The sequence below is a fragment of the Hipposideros armiger genome, unplaced genomic scaffold (assembly GCF_001890085.2).
Source record: "Hipposideros armiger isolate ML-2016 unplaced genomic scaffold, ASM189008v1 scaffold_12, whole genome shotgun sequence".
Classification (NCBI taxonomy): Eukaryota; Metazoa; Chordata; class Mammalia; order Chiroptera; family Hipposideridae; genus Hipposideros; species Hipposideros armiger.
In genome coordinates this window covers 920,967-946,037 of record NW_017731362.1, presented here as the reverse complement: position 1 = coordinate 946,037, position 25,071 = coordinate 920,967, and the positions used below count along the sequence as shown (strand labels likewise).

Here is a 25,071-nt window from a genome sequence, read left to right as displayed (position 1 = left end):
GTGATAGAGAATTAATGTAAGTTTTAGAGTTTAAAAGTTCAGTATATTTTTTATTTGACTTAAATGGAGTTTTCCTTCTCTGCCACTCCCATTCATATTTTCTACATAACACTATTAATATTAATCTCCACAGCCCCTTATTTTATTATTTCCAATAATTCCAAGTTCATATAAAACTGATAATGTAGCAAGTCCCAAGTATAATAATAGGCAGACTACTCCCAACTTTCTGTCTAGTTTCCAGCTATTGAGGTGAACTGCCAAAAAAAGAAAAATAATTGAAATGTTGAGAGAGATGGTTATGTAAGTTAGTCCTCTGCTGTTCACTTCTGCAGGAGCCGATGTATTTATAAATACAGTTTTAATAAACCATGGAACACCTAGGCACAGCATATCAAACACATTGGAGCCCACGATGTTAGACATAGCCATATCTCCCTTGCCTGCAAAAAAAAAAAGAATGTTGTTAAAATGTGCATACCAATGCTGTTTTTTATTAATAAGCTTCATAAGAAAAAGCACTGGATACTTTTTTTGTTGGTTGGTTTTGGAAAATTGTTGTATTAGAGCAAAAGTCTTATTACTAAATTTGTATTTTTTATTTTGGGAGGTTAGTATTTAAAGTATTAACATTTATTTAATAATTATCTTTATTTATTAAACATTTTTCAGTAAGGTATGTAGATTACTTGTTGCTTTTCATTCTAATTTAACATGTTTAATTACAATTTGATGCACATTTAAAATGAATATTATTTGGTGAATTAGTATTTAGTGAAATTTTCTATTAAATAGTAAATCATTCCACTTGAGTTACTCATTTTTTTCCCTTAATGTATGTTACTGAGGAAATAAATATTTTTAAAGGTATCTTTGCTTAGTGTATTTCAGCCAGGCTTAAAGAATGGGCATTGCAGCTTGAGGGACCTAATTCTTACCTTTTCTTGCAACCAACACACTTGCAATTGTGTCTGGTATGCTTGTTCCTACTGCTAATAAAGTAAGGCCCATTACTGTATCTGGAATTTCTAATGTTTCCCCTGTAATAAACATAGATAAGTTACAAATCTTATAATATTCACTAACCATTCTTTGCAGACATCTTCTTCCCAAACAAAAAGAAAATAGGTACATTTACATTTCAGAACCGACATGTACTTAGATTTTAGCTAGAAAAATATTTGAATAAGATTGGTAAATTGAGTAACATGGGTAGGACAGATTTTTAATGACAGACATTTAATAGACAAAATTCTACCAAGGAGTAATTCTCCTACCTGATATGCTTAACAGAAGTTTTGAATTCACTGTTACATCGTCAAGGCTTTTGCTTAATATATGCTAATAAGATGGTCATTTTCTCTTTTTCTTTTTATAAAAGCATTTTCTTAAAGTGGTTGGTGTTAAGCAAATTATAGCTATTTTTAAACTGTAAATGTGTTAACATGGTATACTTATTTTTAAAGTCCTACTTTCATGGTATATCTTAATTTAGGTAGTGTTTTCTTTGGGAAAGCACCATAAATCTGAGGAAAACAAAATAGGTACTTCTTGAGTCTTTCTAACATTATAGTCCCAGTTTATTAATGCTTCTGTTAAATTTGATGTCACTTCAACGTTTTTCAGAAATGTATTCATTCTAGGAAATAGAATCAGGGAAGTTAGAAAAAAATGTACATGTAACTGCCCTTTTAATGTATTTGAAAACTGGCATTACAGTTTTCTTTCTTTCTTTCTTTCTTTCTTTCTTTCTTTCTTTCTTTCTTTCTTTCTTTCTTTCTTTCTTTCTTTCTCTCTTTCTTAAAATGTCAATTAAAAAAACTGAGCAGCTTATTTATTGCATGCTTATATATTGATATTGGAATTGGAATTGGTTGTTAGTTTTTGTTACTCATTGGCCAGATTTCATATGTATAATACATAAATAATATATAACATCTTGGGGGCTGTTCTATGATATATGACTTGATTTTGCTCTTTTCCTGTTTTACTAAATGTCAGATATATTCTGGCTGAGAAAGTTTGGAGAGATTTACTATACAAGCCAATTGGACTTTTTCATCTTCCTCATTAAAAAAAAGAAAAAGAAATATTCTGCTTTTTGCTATCATACTATTCTAAGTTACATATTAATATGGGAAAAGTTAGAGGCCAGCAAACTTTTTTTTGTATAGGGCCAGATAGTAATTATTTTAGGCTTTTCAGGCTATATGGTCTCTGTTGAAATTATTCAGTTCTACCAGTGTGCTGTGAAAACATCCATAAGATAATATGTAAATGAAGGTGCCTGATTAGCATAAACAGGAAACCCAGTGATTTGAGCACACAGGTGGTAGTTTGCTCACCTCTGATAGAAGTCCATTCAGGTTACCCTTTGGGGAGAAATTCCTGAATTTTTTGTTTTATGTTTATATTCAGTTTTTCCTCTTGGATTAGGAGTTCTGTGGGACTAAAGCTGATTATGGCCAAGCAATAACAGTTAAATCTTAAATCATAAATCCTAAGTGAAACTTTATTTTATATCCTTTTTACTCATTTTATAGTATGTTCGTATTGCCATATTAAAAAGCAAAATAAAATGTAATCCAGTTAAGCAGTGAGTACCCATTGTTTTCCCCAAATACTGGCATTTTGCTATTTTTATTATGGAATTGAATTCAATATGAAGAGTATATTGTGGACCCCATGCAATGTGATTTTATTATTAGCATAATAGAATAGAAAGACATCTTGTGAATTTGATTTCTTTTATAAGATAATCCCTTGACTTGAACCCCTGGGCTGTATAATTGTGAGAATAGAGTTGATATGTAATATACAACTCACAAAACCTGAATGATTGGTATATTAATTTTATTTTTTTGTAAATAGCACTAATCTTTACTCTTTGCTGAAAAAGAAATTTGCTCCTTAGCTAGACTATCTTTAGTGAATATATGCAGTTTGTTCTTATATGAAACTGATTATTTTCTTTTTAAATTGTGCTCTTGTACTTAAGATACATACCAGTTATCGTGACCATCCAAACTAGGATATATGTAAATGCAGATATCCATAGTGCTGACATGAAAAATGTTATCATAAAACAATTTTTCCAAAACTTTCTTCTGCAATCTGGTGTGGTTAGAAAAAGTAATGTAATAATAGGAAGGGATAGTACCCAAAAAATTCTTTTTAAATCTGCTTCAGGCATGTTGAAAACGCTTGGTGTATCTGTTGAGGAAAAATAAACAATTTTGAGTTTTTCTCAAATGGCCAATTAAGTTAGAAATGTCCATTTAGAAAGCTATATTGAAATAAATTAGCTGTATCAGTTTTTAAGAGGCTATTTAAAACATTTGAATACCTCATTACTGATATTGCTGGCAAAAAGAAACCAATTGAGACTTTAGGGCAGACAGTACAAAACGTGATACTCAGTGTTTCTTGATTTGGGGCCTTAAGTCCATCACAGTGTCTTGGGTCATTCGCTAAATATGTTAGAGATAATGTTTATGAAGTTTTGGTTGGACATCTCTTGGTTTTCTACAATGTGGATGGTCTTTAGTAATTTTTTTGCTTACGGGATTAACCTGGTTTCTACCTTAGCTGCTTTGGTTGTCTCCGCTTCCCAATATTGATGATGCTGCTAGCCTGCCCTATATATCAGATAATTCTTATTTAGGGATTATAAAATAATTAGATTATAATCTTTTTATTAAGTTGAATATTCCATTCTAATTCTCATTGTAAGAAATTGGGGGCTTATTTCATTTTTTTCATTACTAAATTCAGAATTCAGAATTCTTAGAACCTTAAGAAAATAGGAACTAGAGTAGACTGTACAATATAATTTATAAAACTTGAGTGTGTTCCTTTATTCAATTTGTTTTATGAAGTTAGTGAAAGACAATAAATATATTGGATAAAAATGGGAATTCACTTTAAAATTATTTAAAATTTGTGTGCCATTACAGAATAATGTATCTGTATATTTGATCCATTCACATTACAACTAATGCTAGTAAAATAACTCCAAAAAATTCCCCAAGTCTCAGCCAATGACCATTAAGTAATATTAGGTATAATTTTAGTGTAATAAGTTTTGGATTGAGTCTTTTGAGATTCTTGTTATAAAATTCAACTTAGAGATGTATATACATACCCCTTGCACCTGAAAGATTAGAAACTATAATTTTTGTAAGGAGAAAAGTCATGTTTTAATTTTTTTAGGTAGTAAATTAGAGTAAGTTCCCTTGCTAATATACTAAATTCAATTTAGAATCTGTTTTATATAACCATTTTATAAAAATAACCCATAAATTTATATTTCTGACCATAGCTGGATTTGACTTCCTACTAAACATATTTACCTAAATGTTTTGCTTCTGCTTCGAATGACATGTTTAAAACTCATCTGTTTGCTTTCATTTTCTCCACACCAGCCCTTTTCCTAAATTTCTAATTATTTGTAAGTGGTGTTTCCATTTTCTTAATCATTTGTGATCAAAGCTTCAGAATTGTCTCTGTTGCTTTTTCTAGTCCCATATAGTTCTTTAATTGCTTAGTCTTGGTGATGCTCTGCCTTGTCTCACATCTGTTCTTTCATTCCCACTGCGTTCACTCTGTCTAGGCATCTATTAAACACATCAGCTGTTTTAGTGGCCTCTTATCAACCTCCATGTCTTTTATCTCATATTTCAATTCTAATAACTTCCCTGTTCATAAACCTGTAAGATTCTTACACAACATTTAAGTCTCTTCCTATCCTATTCGTTTTAGCCCACCTTTTCCTTTGCTCCCTCACTGTGCACATTCTGTGTTCAGTAATGCTAGTACTTGAACAGGACTTTTGCTCATCTTACTTCTGCCTAATCATTTACCTAATAAAGACTTCAGTAGCTGTTATCTATTGGTCATAAATCAGGTCATCAGTTAAAATCTTACCAATTCTACAAGGCTCATTTTAAATTCTCCCTTCTTTGATAATCTTTTCTATCTAACCATCTTCATCAAAGTTTATATAATCTATCCTATTTAGGAAACACAGTTATACTTTATTTCTTTCTCTAAGTACTTAAACCTTCAGATTTTAGCAATTTTTTTTTCTATAGTAGTAGAAGCTTATTAAGGATATGGACTGTCTCCTCTTCATCATCTCTGAATCTCCACAGTGTCTTTTACATAATAAGTGTGTAGTACTTGCTGAATTGAAATGAGATTAAGTTGCACTGGTGAATAGACTTAATAGTGGGCAGGAGGTGGTTATTACCTTCAGAAACCTGATTAAGACCATGTAAACTTATAGAAAGCTGAGAGTAGCCAGAATCTTCCTGAAATATTCCACTGTCGGTTCTTGATTGCCGACGGATGAAGGGTTGACTCTCATCTTCCCATCCCACCAGTGGCTGTTGTTCAGTTCTCTCCTCCATAGCTTTGGCAAGACGGATACAGCAAGGACTGCATTTCTTGATAATATATTGGTTAATTTTAATGTCAAAACATAGCACCAAAACATATAATCCGTATATCAAAAGTAGTAAAGTTCCTTCATACCTATAAATTAGAGAAATTTGTGTGTTTTTTAATTAAAAATGAAAGTTATTTGAGAGTTAATAGCTTTGGAGCAATATCTGCTTAATTTTTTTAATGCAGCAATAGAAAAATCAAACCTTTTTAGATATATTTTGGTTTTGTAGTTGTGTCTAGTCTTGGTTACAGCATTGTTATAAATTTATTGATAAAAGCTTGACACTACCCTTTATATACTTCAGAAAATTCAAGGCTTGTAAACTCATTGTCTTCATTTATAGATTTCCTTTGAAAGGGTAGACATAAAAAATGCTTTGAAAATAATTACAGATTTTCAAAATTAAAGTGAAACTTATGGATCGTGATGGGCATTCTTCATCTCAGTTCATTGGCAGAACACATTCCTCAAAATATGTAATAATTATAAAAGAATATAGCATCTGTTAGTTCATTTCAACTGTCTATTCAGATTTTCTGGTGTAGAAATTTTGTGTAAAATATTTAGAATATGTTAGGCTTTGGGGCTTTTTGTTTTGCTATACAGAAATTTCTTTGATTTAATGAAACTGAATTCACAAGAGAACGAGATATTCTCAAAAAATAAAATTATTCCTTAGGCACTGAGAACTATTTTCCTCTACTCTGGTTTCCTATTGAAAGAACTGTGACTAGCTAATACCATCACATTTGAACGTTGCATTTACCTTTGATTAGCTGGTGAATCTCTACTACAGCTGAAAGCATGGAGTTCTTGATTTCCCTAGTGGCTGGATACCCTGAAAGTCATTGTCATCTTACAGGCAGCTGCTGACTCCCAGAACGATCCCTACTGTAACCGGTAGTCTTTCTTTGGGACACAGACTAGATTTCAGAATGATTCATTTTGACATTTTGCTCCCTGCTAGATTTGAAGTTTCTTGATAGCAGATATTATGCCACACTGCTAAGTTGTACTCTAGAAGGGTGCCATTGACATTGGTTTCTATTTTTCTGGTGTCCTCTGACATTGTGCAAGTCACAACCTGTGTGGCTGTGTGTTTTCCTTTATGATTCCTAGCATAGTGAAAAACCTAATAGATACCTGGTGCATATTAGCTGAAAAGTTCTCTGTCCACTAAGCACCCGTTTTTTATTCACTTGGAACAGCAAAGCACAGGGAGATGACAAAGTAAACAATTTTTAACATTGAAACCTAAACATTGTTGATTCTTAGAGGAAAAGAAGGCTATAGTTCCTCTTGCTAAATGAACATCAGAGAGAAAGTTGGAAGAATTTAAAGGGACTTCTTTTACTTCCTTCATCATCTTCTCTCTCCAATCTTGTGACTGTGACCACTTCTAACTGAGGCAAGGTGAACAGTAACCCCACAGATGACAAAACTAATTATTCTTAATGGATAACAAAAGTTGGGAGACTTTCTGGTCAGTCAGAGGGGAGAAGGAAGGATGGTATTATCCAGATTAATGAGACCCCCCCCAAAAAAAGGAACTACAAAGACGGGAAAGGAACCCAACCAGCAATTCTGAGGAGGAACTTGAGCTCAGAGACCCACTGGAAAATGATGCAGAAGTGGCAGGTAATTGAGAAGTGACTGAAATAACATTTCTGAAAAAAAATGTTACTAAACCATCAGAACTTAGTAAAATCGTATTGTGTTTTACATAAGATTAATGATTATTTCAAGCTTACCAATAAACTTGGTTGTCAAATATTATGCCAAGAACTGCCGCTACACTAATCGTATATGCCGCACAGTCTCTGAATAGGGGCCAACAGGATAGTGTTGAAACCTGTAAAAAGATAGTTAACTTACTGTTTCCGTTACACTGTAATTTCAAGTACATACTTAGTGTAATACTAAAATTGTTTGTATATTTGTAGCTAAATGTTATCTTTTGCACATTGCTTAGAGAAAAAGGAATTTTAAGGAAAATTGTTTCGAAACCTCTGATTTTCATAAATTTGACCAAGAGCTATTTGTGTGTTAACTTAAAATTGAATACATGTTGTTTTTCTATTTATTAATAAATTTGATTGAACACATTATTAGTGCCTTGTTTGTTCTAGATGATAAGCAGTTGTTATAATTTGTCAAGATAGTAAATTTTATTGAATAAAGTTTTCTTAACGTACCACATTAGATAGCAAGCCACAGGCTGCACAGATGCCAAGGAGATTATAAATTGCAGATCCCAGAATGGTGCTAATGCCAATATCTCCCTTTGTGATAAATACACCTGTAAGCAGGGGAGTGGACCAGTTAGTGTTGACATGAAATAGATAAAATCACATTGAGGTAACAAAAAAATATATAAGGAGCAATATTTACCTAGGAAAGCAGTAACTAATTCAGGAGCTGAACTACCGGCTGCCATAAAAGTCGCACCTGCAACATCCTGAGACAATCCAAGGGCTGAAGACAAATGAAAGTATGTTATGCCTGATAAAATGGCAAATGAAAGAGGGTGTTTATAACTAAAAACAATAGATATTCAAGGCTATAGCTTCACAAAATCACTGATATTGACTTCAACTGGAAAAGTAAAGCCTGTAGGTTAAGAAATAGCGGAATCCAGTGTCTTGCTTTCTTTATGACTCCTCTACTTAATGACTATAGAAAGGGAGGTGAAGCCAGAAGAATGTTGACACTATGCTGCAACTCCGTTCTGAGGGCCAAGATCCGGGACCTTTTGGGACCCAGAAAAGATTCCTTTCTAGCCGTAGGGCTGTAGGCATGTAACAACAGCATGACTAAAAACTACACTGTCAACAATTCTCCAATAGGAGCCGAGAAAATTAAGGTAATTCTGGAGTCCTAATCTATTGATAGTTCTTAAGATCTATAAATGAAACTGAATTAAGGAGCGTAATCACAAATTGGCAATTTTAACCTTGTCTAAATACAAATGAGAGGAAATTAGTTAACTAAAAACAAGATAAAACTGTCTATTGTATAATTACAGTCTATTGATTTAAAACATGGAACCATTAAAACTGCTCTAGAGTAGGAAATACAAGAAAATACTTATCAAATAGTTTGTATCCCCCAGATTAATAAGCATGCAAATCCATTATCCTCAGTGATTGATGGGATGAGAGTCTTAAATGGCCCCTTCAATTTTAGAGCTAAGGGACGTACTATGGGAAGGAAAGAAAGCCATGTTGAAACTTGCTCTGGGAAGGCTTAGACAAGGTTGCATCAGAAATCCCCAACGAAGCTTTACTGGTAGACTAGAAAATAGCCTGTAGAAGTAGCATGCTGGGTGTATTTACCCCAGGTCAAAGTTAGGACTAAGGTTTCCAAGGCTCTTCATAGCAATCCTTTGTTGAGATTTATTGTTTACTGTACCTATTGATTCTTGGCATCTCCGTCTTCCTGGGACCTTCAAATTCTGGTGTGCTTGCTCGACTGACCTGTGGTTAGTATTTCCTTACGCTTACCTATGGAGACCATTACATGTTTCTCACTCTGAGGTCCACGTCGTGTTCTCTGCTAGGACACCTGCCTTTGACTTTACTGATTTTTTGGGGGGGGGCAGGGCATGTGTGTTGGGGGGCAAATTGTATTTTAACAAAGCGGCTGTAGTATTTCTGCCCACGTGTTTTTCAAGAATCTCTCCATTCCCTATCAAAAAAATAAAAGGGGGTGAAGTTGATGTCTCATCGTGGACCTAGATGAGCCTTTGTGACTAATGCTTTGATGAAAGGAATGGCAGAGCCATAATATTTGCAAGGCTAGGACATAAAAGGTGACAAAACTTCCTCATATTCTCTCTCTAGGGACATTTCCTTTAGAGCCATAAGTCTGGCTACCTTGAAACGGTCATACTGGAAGGACATGAGCCTATATAGAAGTAGAGATCCCTGAGGAACCTCTGCTGTTTCATCCCCCAAATTTTGAATCTCCCCATTCCAGGCACCAGCCATGTGGGGGAAGGGGCTTTCAGACAATCCAGCCTCTCTCCAGACCATAACTGCATGAGAGACCTCAAGCAAGAACCACCTAGCAGTGTCCAGTAAACCCCAAAGCTATGAGGTAATAAATGATAGTTCTGAGTAATTAGTTTTGGGGTAATTTGTTAAGCAGCCATAGATAATGGGAACACCTGGCTATTCATTTATTTGTTGCATTTACTGACAACCTACTATGCCAGATGCTTTTTTATGTGTTGGGAATATGGCAGTAACGAAACAAATGTTTCTGCTCTTACGGAGCTTTAATTCTAGTGAGAAGAAACCAGATAAGCAAAACATATATTAAGTTAGAAGAAGCAAGGAGTATAAAAGCACAGGGGGAATATAAAATGTCATGGAGGGAGGATTGTAACGTTAGACTGGGTAACCAGAAAGGACTTCACTGAGTAATTTAACAAAGACTTCCAAGTGAGGGAGCCGGCACACATGCACCTGGGGGGAGTGTAATCTAGCAGGAGCCAGTGCAAAGGTTCTGAGGTGGAAGCTAGCCCATGTGTTCAAGAAACAGAAGAAAGCCAGCATGTCTGGACTCAAGTGTATGAAGGGAGAGTGGTAGAATGATCAGGGCAAAGGCAATAGGTGGCCAGACCGTGTAAGGCCTTGTGTGTTTTATTCTGAAAGATGGGAAGTGCTTGGAAAGCCATCCATATACTGCTTGCTGATGGTACCAGCCCCTGTCATCTTTTTCATCCCCATGATGTTTGGTCTCAGAGGCCCAGCCAGCTCTAGTCTGAGCTGTTCTGCCACCTGTTAAGCCTTTCCTTGTGAAAAGTTTTCTCAGGACAGTTAGATGATCCAATCCAGGTCCTCTATCCTATTCCTCACTATTTGCCTTTTGGTCATGTCACTTGATGAACATCTACCTGCAGTAACAATGAAGGGAGAGAAGTAATGATTTATGTAACTTATATTTCACAGCATTTCTTTAACTGGTTACAGTGAATACATATATATTATATATATAAAATCATATATATAGTGATATACATATGAGTATATGTAAATATATCACTATATAATATATAATTATAACAGTTTTTATATAATTTATATATGTGATGTGTAGTAAGACCAATTGTCCATAAAACAAAATAGAATAAGATAAAGCATATTGCTCTATGATTAATTCTTTTTCATTTTAGGTGTGAAGTAAATAATATATTCATGGTACATGATTTATTGCTCTCACATACATAATTTGTTAATCTCAACTATCCTGACATATCAGTGGTCATATTTCCAATTTACAGATAAAGAAACAGGTCCAGGAAGTTAAGTAACTCCAAGTTACGTGATAATAAGGATCTTAAATGTGAGGAGTTAGGACATAAACCTCGAGCATATTGGTTCTAAGTCCAGTGCTATTTCAATTTTGCCACAGAAGCCCGATATAAGAATGGCACTTAGGTAGGCCAATTATAACATGGTGGGTGACTGAGTTATTTTTCTTCCCTGTCTCATGGCACTGGCATATAACAGCTCTCATTTCATTCCTTTCTTGGGGAAAAATAATTACTGGGAGTCAGGAATACTTTGGAAGTTTTCCATCTTATTCCAGAGAATGTGTAAATTTAATAATATTGTATATTATCATGATTCTCAAATCAAAAGAAGGCTAGGTAATATATAGAGGAAATTTAAAAAGAACAAAATGCTTTATATTGAAATAAATGTCCAAATTGGGTGCAACTGAAGAGTGAATGACTGATCTTCATTTAATGCTAGAAAAATTAAATCTGAAGCATGATCTATTGCGTTGTTCCACGTTAGGAAAATAGGTGGCCCTTTTGAAAACTTGCACTATCAATAGACAGTAACAGTAAAACTTTCTGCTGTTGAAAGGGCTCTAATTGAGTTATGAAAGGAAAGAACCTGTATCGATGGATGTGTAAAAACTTCAAGGATATTTTAACAAGTTCTATCTTAAAGTTCTAAGCATATTTTGTAAAATGGTTTATACCTCTGAACTTTAGAATAGACTAGTTTGTCTTCACTGACCTTCAGGTAGCATTTCTCTCTGATGTAGTTTATTATTAAAGATAAATTGTTCGGGGTTTTTTCCCCCCCAGAGCTATTACTTTTTTACATCTCTTTTACCCTAAAGGAATAATCACATTTCCTTCAGGATATAGTAGAAATGTTCAAGGTGAGTTTGTTTTGTAAGTTTAGACATCATTACATTGTTTATATAAAGTGCAACTTTATGATAATGAACTGATTACTAAACCTCATCAGACTATTTCTTAAGTGGATTCTCTTCTATGATGCCATGTTGGAAAGTTTATAACAGTTTTTGAAAATCCACTTCTGGAAATATAGTAGGAAGAATTTTAAATGAAAATGGAGACCTGAATTCTGGCCCTGACACAATAATATGAGACTTTAGACAAGTCTTTCAGTAAAAGCTTGTATTTTGCCATCTGTAAAACGGAGGGTCGCTACCCAATTATCCATTTTTACTCAAAATATAGAGTAAGAACTCTATGCCTTAAGACTCTACCACTTTTCATGTTCAATAAATTCCTTTTATTATAGTTTTTAAAAACCCTACCTACATTATTGAAAATTTAGCAGATGGAGGGGAGAATAGAGGGAAAGAGTCACTTATACTCATATTTTAACCACTGGTGTCATTTTAATGTATTTCCAGTCCTTTTCACACGAACTTTTTTTTTAAGATTTTTTTTATTGGGGAATTGGAGAAGGGGAACGGACAAGTTGCTGTCCTTTTGTTCTTCAGTCTAGTTGTGGAGGACGTCGCTTCACTGGCCTATGTTGGTATTATCATTGCGCTCTTCCCAGGTGAGACAGTCGCTCGCTGGCCATTGGACGGCCGCTCACGGCAGCTCATGCCAGCTGCCAGCTGCTTACGCTGGCTGCCAGCCACTCTTGGAGGCTTGTGGCAGCCCACTGCAGTCCCACTGCAGCCTACGCCATCGCCGGCGACTCATGACAGCCCAACTCCAGGTCGAGCTGTTGTTCACCATCTTAGCTGTAGAGGGCAAAGCGTCACTGGACCCCATGTGGGATCCGAACCGGGGTCCTGCTGCTCAGAGATGGCATCCCAAGCCAAATCCTAACCAACGTGCCACTTGGCCAGCCCACAATGAACATTTTAATAGAGTTATAACAATAGGCTATGTGCAATTTGGTGTCCTCTGGCACAATTTTTAAATTAAAAAAAAAAGATTTTTATTAAAAATATAGCTAACATTCAATATTATCTTAGTTTTGGGTGTACACTGTAGTTATTTGACATTTATATACCTAAGGAAGTGATCACCATAATAAGTCCAGCAACTGTTTGACACTGTACCACGTTATCACAATAGTACTGACTATATTTCCCATACTGTACGTTACATCCCTACTACTTATTTGCTTTATACTTGGAAATTTGGACCTCTTATTCCCCTTAACATTTACCTGCCTTTTTAAATTTTTCAATAACAGTTGAAATTCAGTATTGTTTTATATTAGTTTTAGGTGTATAGCATAGTGGGTAGACATTTATGTCATTTAAGAAATGCTCCCCCTGACTAGTCCAGTCCAGACCTGGCACTAAACATAGTTATTACCATATTACTTACTATATTCCCTATGCTTTACTTTATACCCCATGACTATTTTGTAACTATGTTTGTGTTTCTTATTCCCTTCACCTTTTTCACACTCACTGCCCCCAACCCCCTCCCATTTATCACCCTGATAAATCTAGTACCTATATGACATCATACAGTTATTACCATATCATTGACTATTTTCCTTATGCTATACCCTACATCCACATTACTGTGTATCAACCAATTTGTGCTTCTTAATCCCTTCCCCTTTTTCACTCACCCCCAAACCCCCTCCCATCTGGCAATCATCAATATGTTCTCTGCATCTATCAGTTTGTTTCTGTTTTGTTTATTTTGTTCTTTAGATTTCACATAGAAGTGAAATTACATAGCATCTGTCTTTCTCTGTCTGACACTCCAATTAGCACAATACCCTCCAGGTCCATCAGTCCGCCACAGATGGCAAGAACCCATTTTCATCCATGGCCAAGCAATATCCCATTGTATATATGTACCACCTACTCTTGATCCATTCTTCCATCGACACACACCCAGACTGTCCCACATCTTGGCCATTGTAAATCATGCTGCAATGAACATATGGAAGCACATGTCCCCGTGAAGCAGCGTTTGGATTTCTTCTGATAAATACCCTGAAGTGGGATTACTAGGTCCTTCTTTGTTTTTTGTTATAGCCCTTGTTCTAAAGTCTATTTTGTCGGGTATAAGTATGCTACCCCAGCTTTTTTTTTTCATTTCCATTTTCATGAAATACCTTTTCCATCTCTTTATTTTCTGTTTGTGTGTCTTTCAATCTGAAGTGAGTCTCTTGTAGGCAGCATATGTATGGGTCTTGTTTTCTTATTCATTCAGCCCTCCTATGTCTTTTGAGTGGAGCATTTAATTCATTTACATTGAAAGTAATTGTTGATAGATATATAGCTATTGACATTTTATTCATAATTTTGATCTTTTTTCCCCCCACCTTAAAGAAGGCTCTCTAATATTCCTTGTAATACTTGTTTGGTGATAATGAACTCCTTTAGCTTTTTCTTTTCTGGTAAGCTCTTTATCTGTCCTTTGATTCTAAATGATAGCTTTGCTGGATGGAGTAATCTTGATTGTAGGTCCTTGCTTTTCATCATGTTGCATATTTTGTGCAAATATCTACTGGCCTGCAAAATTCCTGTTGAGAAATCAGCTGGCAATCTTATGGGAGCTCCCTTATAAGTAACTAGTTGCCTTTCTCTTGTTGCTTTTAGAACTCTCTCTCAGTCTTTAACCTTTGCCATTCTAATTATAATGTGTCTAGGTGTGGGCCTGTTTGGATTCATTTTGTTTGGGACTCTGCACCTCCTGGACTTGTATGTCTATTTCCTTCACCAGGCTAGGAAAGTTTTCAGTCATTATTTCTTCATATAGATTCAAAATTTCTTGCTTTCTCTTCTCTTTCTGGTACCCCATAATGCAAATGTTGTTATGCTTGATGTTGTCCCAAAGGTCTCTTACACTATCCTCAATTTTTTAAATTTGTTTTTCTTTTTGGTGTTCCAATTGGGTGTTTTCTACTACTTTGCCTTCCAAATCACTGATTTGATCCTCTGCTTATTTTGTCTCCTGATGATTCATTCTAGTACATTCTTCATTTCAGTTATTCTATTCTTCACTTGTAACTGGTTCTTTATAATGGTTTCTATCTTTTTTTTAATGCTTGCTATTAATATTTCTTGCATGAAGTTCTCACTGAGTTCCTTTGAGCATCCTTATAACCATTGTTTTGAACTCTGTCTGTGGGAGGTTGCTTGCCTTTATTTTGTTTGGTTCTTTTCTGGTGTTTTCCCCTGTTCTTTCATTTAGACCATATTTCTTTGTTGCTTCTCAGTGTTTGTTTCTATGTATTAGTTAGATCTCCTACATCTCCCAGTCTTAGCCAGGTGGTCTTATGTTGTAGGAGCCCAGTGAGGCCCAATGGCACAGTCTCCCTGGTCAACTGAACCAGGTGATCCAGGACTGTCTGTTGTGTGGGTTGTGTGTGCCCTGCTGTTACAGTTGATCCTTGATTGCTATTGGCATGTCAGTAGGTAGGATTGACCCTCAGGCTGATGGGCTGTGTGGTTTTACCACACCCACAGCTTACAGTCTGCTGTTCAGGGGCCTTATCTCACTGAGTGGGATTCACCCCAGTTGGCTCTGGTGCCTGTTGAGACCGCCCTTTGGGTATGCCGTTTGTGGGGCTAACTGGGCAGTGTTCCGCTGTGGTCTGAAGCCAACCTCCAAGTATGTTGGTTTTGGGACCTCTTGGGAGGGGCTCAGATTTAGGCCCATGTCACTCACTGCATGTGACCGGCCAGGGACTACCTTGTAAGAGCTACAAAGCAATCCTTGGTTGTTTGCTACCTATGCTAACCCTGGAGATGCATGGGAGAGACCATGCTGTGAATCGAGGGCATCTGCTACCAGTGCTGGGGCAGCTCTGCAGAAAACCAGGACACCCCGAGGCCTGCTGCCACCTGCCAGCTCCCTCAAGGTTCAGCCCCTTATAAAGCCTCATGTGGTATGCAAGTTGGGTGAGGCAGGGGCTCAGGGAGTCAGTAGAGTGGGAAGAGTGTGGTCACCAGTTTAATGTAAATTCTGGTTTGGTTCCAGTGATGAACCTGAAGCTACTCAGCAAAATTCTCCAAACATACCAAAGCCAGTCTCCGCCCATGTGGGGTCTGTTTGAGTCTGATAGTTTTCCAAGAAAGAGTGCAATGTGGGTGGGGCTGGCTGCTCTTGGGGAAAGTGCTTCCGGCATTGGGGGAGTTGGGTAGGGCCAGGTCCCAGTGAGTCAGCAGAAGGAGCAGCAAAGCTCACCAGACCAATCAGATTCAGATTTGGCCGTAAGCGTAGGGGCGGGGTCACTCAACACATTAAAGATGGACGCCGCCTGCCAGCTGCACGGAGAAAAATTCCACGCAGGGAAAGTGCCTACTGTCCTCCAGTCCTTGTCTAGAAGCCACACAACTCAGTCTTCTCCCTAATGTACCCGACACCCTCTGAGTCACCGTCCCATACCTGGAGACCAAGGTGAGTGCCTCGAGTGAGTGAGTCTGTGCGCGGGGCATGTAAAAGGACGTCTGGGTTTCCCACAGCCTTCTGTTGCACTCAGATGGTTGGAATACCCACTGTGTTTCACAACCAGATGAGGGGGCTTCTCTTCCCGGCGCCAGTGCTTCGGGCTGGGGAGGCTGGTGTGGGGTTGGGGAACCTCTGCGGCCGATATCTCTCCCGGTTCTCAACCACCACATGGAGGTTTGCAGTCAGCCAGTTTGGCGTCTCTGCCCCTTCTACCCATCTCAATGTGTCCTCTTCTTTATATCCTTATAAAACTTTTGTTCAGCCAGACTTCAGATGGTTCTCCACGTTGATTGTTCTATAATTTAGTTGTGATTTTAATTTGTTCACAGAAGGAAGCAAGCACAGTGTTTATTCTGCCATCTTGGATCTCTGGGATGATTTTTAAAAGTCCTCGATAACAAATTTTCATGCTTTGTGAATGGATTTGAGTTTTGGAAGCAATCAAAAGTCATTCTGACCTAACTTTAATGACTAGAGTGTGTAGCCATGATTACTAATTCTATTTAGGGCCCAAAATGAATTGTGACAGCAAACTAAAGATTTCTGATTTGCAAAACTCGTTTTGACATTAATTTCAAATATATTTCTAGAAATATTTTGAGCAAAGTTAGTGTCGTTGGAATAAATGCCTACCTCATGTGTATGCTCTGTGAGGCTTTAACAATAAATACAAACATTTTGAGTACTTTATAGTTATCACCTCATATTTTGTCTAAGCTATAATGGAATAAATCCTGAAACCCTGTATAATGCTTTTACATACTTGATTGTTCCACTGAAAAAGAAGGACTCTCCCAACCCCCTATCTAACAGCTGTAATTTTATGATGAATTTCCACCTGCCTTAAGCCTAGCATATAAAGCATGTGCAAGACATTTTATCTCCAAACCTCACAATTACCTGAGTTTTGGCTCCATAATTAGCCCAAGGTCACATAGGCAGTAATTATGGAAACGGGATGGGCACCTAGATCTTTTTTACTTCAAAAAGCTGCTCTTTCAGTTATGTAGGTAAAGTGAAGAGATTAATACATAACTTTATTGTTATTATGATTATGATTGCCTATTCTTGCAATACCATCTTAGTAATATCCAGATGATTTGACACTTATTTAGATCCATAATGCTGGGGTAGATTTAGACTCAATTCAAGGGGACTACAATTTAGATCAGAGAGAAAAGGAAAACAAAGATGCTTTTAAGAGGAGGGTAAGTGCCTGTGTGGCAGGGAAGAAGCACTATTCTTAGGTTCTTTGTTCTTTGGGAAGGCTTTGCCTCTGTAAATTTCATGAGGATTAAGAATCAAACAGTCCCTGAAACTGTAGACTATCCAAATGCCATACTCACAAAATTATTCAACTCCCTTTCAATTTTATCAATTTAGAACCAAATCTACCTGGAATTAAAACTTGCATTTCTTTCTTATTGTCTATTTCTGAAACATAAAGCAGAACATGGGCAAATATTAGTTCAAAGCAGAGTGAATAAAAATAATTTTTTAATAAAAAAATATTTTATTTAACTATGTTTCTCCATACCTTATTAATCATTCTCACTGAAGACATGTTATACCTCAAAGGATCAGCATGGTGGAGGGATTAGAATTTCTAACTGAATAGTATATTAGTGTAACATTTAGAAGGAAAAGTTTCATAGCTAGCTTGTTGTGGACTTTGAGCTATATCAAGTGATCAGTCTTAAGGGGGGAGGGTCTCAGGTTTTTCTATGTAGATAACTTGGAAAAAGTTAAAAAAAAAGCTGCTCAGAATAATGGTCAAATAACTCTAGGAGATCCCGATTACTTGTCAAAAGGATATGTAAAAAGGATTTGTTTGGGCTTTATACTGAACTTTTGTGTTTCTAAAGATGAACTGAGATAATAGGCTTATTTAGGCTATAAGTTAATGTGGTTTATATTGTATCTTTAATTTATATAATATTAATTTATATTTAAATTGAATATACTTTAAAGATACCACTTTTTAAACAATAGAAGATCGCTAAAGATGAAATAAAATGCTATGGATTTTAACGTAAAAGAAACAGAAGGAACTCTAAACAGAATATACCAGAGATATTTAAGGTATTGTTTAAAGTTGCTGCATGGATTAAATAAAAGAATGAGTTTCATAAGCTTACTTCCTAACTTGTGAATTAGTACTTGCTTTTATTTGCCTTAAACTTGGTTTTCAAGCTCTAGCAGATGCGCCCTAGATTTGGTGTGTGTCCCCAAACCTATTTATATTCACTGTGACCTTCTTCACTTTCATCTTCCCTGTATACAGCATTCTAATCTTTATAGTCTGTTCTGATGTAATATTGAACTTTTAGTGAATATTTACTATGTTCTAGGTCCTTGTGTAAGCAGTTGTATTTCCCCATGTACTTGGCACACAGCTCTGTGAGCTAAGAGCTCTAGTTTCCCTTGCTGCACAGCTGAGATAGCTCAGGCAGAGACATTGAGATGTAGTAAATGATGAGGCCGGGATCTGAACCTGTGTCAGGTTCCAGGGTGGACACTTTTAACCATCTCACTGTAGTAGTATGGCCCTATAGCCTAAAATGGCATTCTCCTCCTCCAGCACCTCCAAGGACTCTCAGCATTGTTACAGACCATTCAGCAGGCATATCACAGAGATGTCGAACAAGTGGGAAAAGCCCCAAGCAAACAATACCAAATATGAGTACAAGGTAATGTGATTAACTTCACAAGCCAATCATGAGCATTTTAGACAAAGTTTCATAAGTCAGGCTTACATGAATGACTAGAGACCACAGAGACCCTTTCTTCCTTTTTTTCATTTGGAATCCCCCCCCCCCACACACACACACACAACCACTCAGCATATACACCCAAAAACAGGTCTGGAGTAGCACAACTGGTGGGAAAGAGAGAACTTTCCATACGTTTTTTTCCTTACCCCATTCCTCTAACTCCCTTAGCTCTTACTTGTCTCAGATAATATTCTCCCTCTGATGACATCTTTTAACTCCTTCCCCTGAATCCCTGACCTGTTTCCCACCATGGAAACCAGGTCTTATCTCCAAAGGTAAAGTGCCCTGGGCAGCTAGAGTATGATTTTTATTCCCTCTATAATGTGGATTAATTTCTCTTTAGCCCTCTGTGTTCAAAGAAACATCATTAGCCTCTTTTCCTATAGAGCCTAAATGGATAAAAAAGAAGATAGGATTAGAGGAAGCGGGTATAGCAACAGCGTTTTCTTGTATTGGTTCTGCACAGTTAAGATGACAGCACAATGTCTCAGGTTGTCTAATCTGGGTAGGTGCTTGCTTTTCCACTGTTGGGGGAGGGGAGGGAAAGAGAGGTTGTGTGACTTACGATTGTAAGTGGAACAAGGAGAAGGGGTGGCGGCTCTAGGAGAAATTGCCAGACCCACATACATATAGCTATAGGCTGAGAAAGAGCACTCCCTTGCCTGAGCTGGGGTCTGGCAAAGGATGTCAGCAAGAAGCTCTACCCTCCACCTCCTCCGTCCCCTGTACGGAGATTCTAGTCCTGAGCCTCTTCCAGTTTTCACCTTGCTGAAGACCATTCTGCTGACCCAATAAACCACTGCTGGTGATTTGAGGAGGTGGTGATGGGGCTGGGGTGGGCCAGGAGCCTGCCTGTTCTACCATTATATTCTAGGTTAGGATTCAGAACATGTACCTCACAGAACGTCATTGCATCGTACTTGATTTGCTTCCACAGTGCTATGCTATGATCTCATGTACATCTTAGACAAAATGTGTAGACATCAGAGTTTAATTATTATGCATACGTCTTTATAACATTAGTTTGAAGCCCCCAATAGGTTGCCAAAAGTCTAAACTGGTTTTTTAAAGTAGATTCTTTTTATTTTGTAGTATACTTTCTCCATCGTTACAATGGGTGTTTGATTTTTTTTGGTCAAAAATTTCAGTGCCCTTGGGAGGAAAACATCTTTTAAGATTGTTCAAATAGAACAGTACTTCTGAAGCAACCATATTACAGCATCTAATCTCAAATAAGGATGTGCAAAATTATATTGTAAAGGAACTGAGAACATTCTTGAATTTTGGCATTAGGGAGAACAGGGCTATGCCATGTACTGACTGTGTAGTCTTGAGAAATTACATATCCTCTCAGCTTTAGTATTTCTCATCAGTAAAAACAGTCTATATTAATAGTCCTTACTTTGTAGGGTTTTGTGAAGACTAAAACCATATATATTTAATTTAGAACCATGCTCAGTCTTCTATAATTGTTTCATGATAACTAACAAATAAGCAATAACTCTCCAATACATTGTGGAATGCTTCAGTAAGCTGTTTTGAGGATAATATTTATTAGGTGACAAAATGGGTGGAACTATTATAAATCCATGACCATCAAAAAACTATGGAGAAATATAAAGCATCTGCAGACTTTTCTGTGGATGTAAATAAATTCCAGGGAGATTGTTTTTTATTGCTGATGTCCTAATTTGGTTGAGAACATGCTAGACCTTGAAAAGAGAAATGACAGAGTTAATTTATAGGCATTTAAAAATGAATTGAGCTACCAATATTTCTATCTCATTTTGTTGCCAGTATTTTTAATAAAGACCAGAGTTAATTCTTAGCAGCTGAAGAAGATTTGGCAGTGACGTGGCATCCATCAGTCACACATCCATCATAGCTACTGCATTCTATTTCAGAGCAAAGAGCAAAGCACTTGAGAAATGTATGTTGTTGATGTTTCACAGTAATTAATTCCACAAGTGGCATGGTGCAAGTGATTATTATAGATATCCTATGAAGTCACTTAGTGAAGGTTCTTTTGAAGTAGGAATCTAAACTTTAATGCAGTAGTTTCTTTATGTAGGGCTTTATTTACCACTCCCGAGAAAATTTTTTATAAACAAAATTCTGATGGATTTATTCTTTCAGTCAAGTCATTGTTTGGTAATGTGAAAGCAAAAAATTATTAAAGTGAATATTTTATTTTCCAGAAAGAGAAAGATTCTAAGTGGGAAATAATACCTTGAATTTTAAGTTTCTTATCTTTATGTAATTAACATGAGCTATTTAGTTTTTCTAATTAAATGTATGGTATTGCTATAAGGATGAACAAAAGATTACTACAACAGAGTTAAGAGTATAGAAAAAATTTTATAATATATATATCTATATATATATGTGTGTATATATATATGTTTATATATATATATATATATAATATCAACTTTTGGAAAAAATAGCATTGTATCCCATAGCAAAACAAATTTTTAGGAAAAGAAACAAATGTAAAAAAAAGCACTACAAGAAAATATGACAATTATTCTGACCTAGGGACAAAAAATAGTCTAAGTATAAAACCAAAAGGAGAATCATAAAGAAAACTATTTATAAATCTACTTAAAATATGTAAATTTTAATATAATAAACATGCAAAATACAAAAGCAAACAACAAACCATGCAAAAACAAACACTATAAAAGTTATATTAGAAAAAGGGTTAATATCCTTATATTTTAAAAAAAGGCTTGGAAATCAATAAGAAAAACACAAATATTCCCCCTATTTGAATCTGGGCCATAAAACACAAATGCAAAACTACAAATTTCAATAGCATATACAATGCTCAACCTCACAAATTAGATTAATACAAGTTTTATAGAATTAAGTTCCATTTTGCAGCAATTAGAGACATTTAAAATGTTATTCACGGTTTTCTGGAATGGAAGCTACCACACAGTCTGGAGGTTTAAGCTGGCACACCCTTTGTGAGATACTTTTGGCAATGTATAAGATGAAGCTTAAAATATGCACAGCTCTGCATGTTTACTAGGGAATGCTCAGAGAAGTTTGCAAAGATTTTATACAAGTAGGGGCATAACATTTATAATAGAATATTGAAAAACAAATCCTAATGAGATTCGTATTTTAAAAATTATAAATTTCTATTCAATTCCTAATCTGTATGATAAAAACAGTTTTAGGTGCTCAAATCATTTACACAATCATGAACTATCTTGCTACCACTAAAAATCTTGCTTTTGAAGAGTATTTAATAGTATGGGAAAATGTGTACAATAAAATATTATATGACAAGAAAGAAAAGGCATCAAGCAGTATCTACAGCAAGATCCAAAAGGCTGAAAGGAAATACATCAACTAATAGCTGTGGGGCTCTCTGGGTGATGGAAATGTAGGTGATTTTTACTTTTTTCTTCTGTTTTTCTTGTGTTTCCTCAATCTAAGTAAAAATAGTATGTTAAAGTAATTTAATCTCTATTAAAGAAAACCATCACTATCAATGTAAAACATAATGTCAACATAAAAATGTACATATTTACATCTACTTGTTAAATAATAATTATAATAAACTTATGCTGACCTCTTGTTTTTCAGTAAACAAATATGTGCTGAGTGCCCCTGCTACTACTGGGTTTTGTTTTAGATCCTAAGGGTACTGTGAATGAGAGAGTGCAGAGGATGCTGTTTCTGTGCAGCAGATAACCTAACCCTTAACTTTGACCTTCTCCAAAGTGAGCATGCGCAAATAATTTAACCGAGTAGGAGACAGAGGCTGGAAACGCTGGCATTTTTGCTTCTGTGGAATAAAACATCACCGATATCCTGATTTTATCCTAATCCAATGAAAAGTCTATGCTCAGAACTTTGCACAACGTCCATGACTGAAGGGATAGAACTAATGGGCTTGAACTGGTAGATCTTAGTTTCAGAAATCAGTAACTGAGCTTAATTTCTAGGAGCCGAATTCTGCAACCAGCTGAGATGGACAGAATTTCAAAGACAGACATATGTGAGTGGCACAACAATTCTGGAAAGTTGCAGGGGAGATTTCCAGCCACTTACATTCACTGATGACTTCCAAGGAGGGTAGGAAATACTGGTCACAGACAATAGACACGGCCATGAACATGTAAAGGATAATTAGGATGTAGATTATGATGCCTCCATCTGCGCGCTCTTGTTTTGTGAAAAACCCTTCAGGAAACTCCGATGATGGAGAAATAACACATTGGGTGCTATTTCCTGGTAAGGAAAAGGAGGTAAATGTTTGAAGGATGTTGGAGTCACAATTCCAAGCCCACAAAGAGAAATTGCTTAAGAAAACTTAGGTGTGGGATTTCTGGGTGAAATCTTAAGGACCTTGGTGAAAATGTATAAAGCACTTTTGAATAGCTGTAGACTAAAAAAATTTAGTCTTTGGGACCCAAAAGAGGTGTTTTAATGAAATAAGCTGATGATAGTGGAAGAATTAAAAAGAGGAAATCATGAAATCATTCTTCCTTTTCTGCTTCATTTCTAAAAGGGAATTCTGAACCTCTCTTCCTCTTCACGTAGAAAATGCATCTCTGATTATAAAGATTTCTAATATCTGTACCATTTCAGTTTCCCATTTCAGAGCCCAAGTTGTCCACAGCCTGCAAAGAATCATCCACTGTTGGTAGAGAGAATTTCTAGGGTGAAAGATTTTCTTCAAGATGTAGTCTCCAACAATAAAAACTGGAGGCCCTCCTGCTTTATGATATCTGTGATTTAGTTTGAAACTATCTTTGAGAACTTACTTGAGGATTAAAAGTGTTTCGTATCCTTCCAAATGCTAAAAATCAGAGCAAGCACAGCAGGAAGCATAAACAACAGTGAGTCAAGTGAAAATTTCCCTCTTTGTCCCTTCATCTGTATGTGGCAACAGCAGCTGGGGAGCTGACCCCAGTGTCCACCTACCTGTGGCCCTTGGGAGACGCTGGGGTAGGGAGGCGCCTGGGGGAGGCAGGTGTGCAGCAGCCGAGAGGATGCCGAGAAGCAGGGCCCTTCTTGCCCACCGTGGGCCCCCATTTGTCTGCATTTCTGCTTCACGCTTACTGCAGCATACAGCTTCAGGAAGTGGGGAAAGGAGGATTAAACTGGATCATGTGAGGAGCCTCCTTCCTGTCCAATGGCTTGCCCAGGGTAAAATTTAGCACAGCCAGGGTAGGAGGGAGGGTGCTTGGAGCCAGCCAGCTCCTCTGATCAGGAGTCTTTTGCCCCAGGGAGGCTGGAGGAGGTAGGGAAGAGAGCAGACAATCCCTGGCCCACAGTCCCTGAGGTAGATCCAGGAGGCTTCATTTTATGGAGTAGCTTTAATTCTCATCCTCATGCTGGCTCTGCCTTTGTCTTTCTCAAGATTTGTAAGACATTTTATAGATTTGTCACTCTAGATCTGAGTTTTGCAACTGCTTCCACCCTTTTCTCTCCAGATTTTGCTTCTAGAAATTGTTGGGGCTGGTGTGTGGGGTATTTTATTTATTTTATTTTATTTTATTTTTTTGTCTAGCTTGGCACTCATAAGTTTCTGTTTTGGCTCTTCATCTTCATCTGCAATCGGGGCTAGAGACAAGCTAGTCAGTTAGGAGGCTACTGCAATAATCTAGTGGAGGAATGATGGTGGCTTGAACCTAAGCCGTGGCAATGTGGATGGAGAGGAATTGACAGCTTGAAGAACTATTATATTAAGGAGACAGAGTAGATGCTATTTGATCATTGATTAGCTGTGCCCTCTGCCAGAAGTTGTAATCTAAAATGCAAATCTGACAATGCAGAGAGCTTTCAAATACAGACCACTATCTTCCCTGCCCTAGCATTTACTGGGCTTGCCAAGATGTTAAGAACTTGTGGCACTATTTAACATGTGGCTAATACCACAGGCTCTGGAGCCAGACCACTTGGTTTGAGTCCTAGCATTGCTACTTATTAGGTATGTGACCTTGGGCAAGTTATTTAACCTCTATGCTCCTCGGTTCCACTATCTGTAAAATGGGAATGTTATAATACGACCTCTACCTGGGTTGTGAGGATTATATAAATGAATGCATGTAATCTGCTTAGAACAGTCTCTGCCATATGGTCCATGTTATCTCTCTATCATTGATCTA

At 36.7% G+C, this 25,071-nt stretch overlaps 1 protein-coding gene across 1 annotated transcript; it reads right to left on the bottom strand.

Annotated features, from left to right (window-relative positions):
* Window positions 1-37: 37 nt before the first annotated feature.
* On the bottom strand, window positions 38-24,005 carry SLC24A5 (solute carrier family 24 member 5). The gene is made up of 9 exons (XM_019664516.1): window positions 23,885-24,005; window positions 23,009-23,188; window positions 7,841-7,924; window positions 7,645-7,748; window positions 7,201-7,301; window positions 5,252-5,535; window positions 3,007-3,213; window positions 939-1,040; window positions 38-443 (listed from the first exon to the last, which is right to left on the bottom strand). Exons 1-9 carry the CDS (start codon window positions 24,003-24,005, stop codon window positions 121-123), a joined length of 1,506 nt encoding a protein of 501 aa, XP_019520061.1. The 3' UTR covers window positions 38-120.
* Between the last annotated feature and the right edge of the window lie 1,066 nt (window positions 24,006-25,071).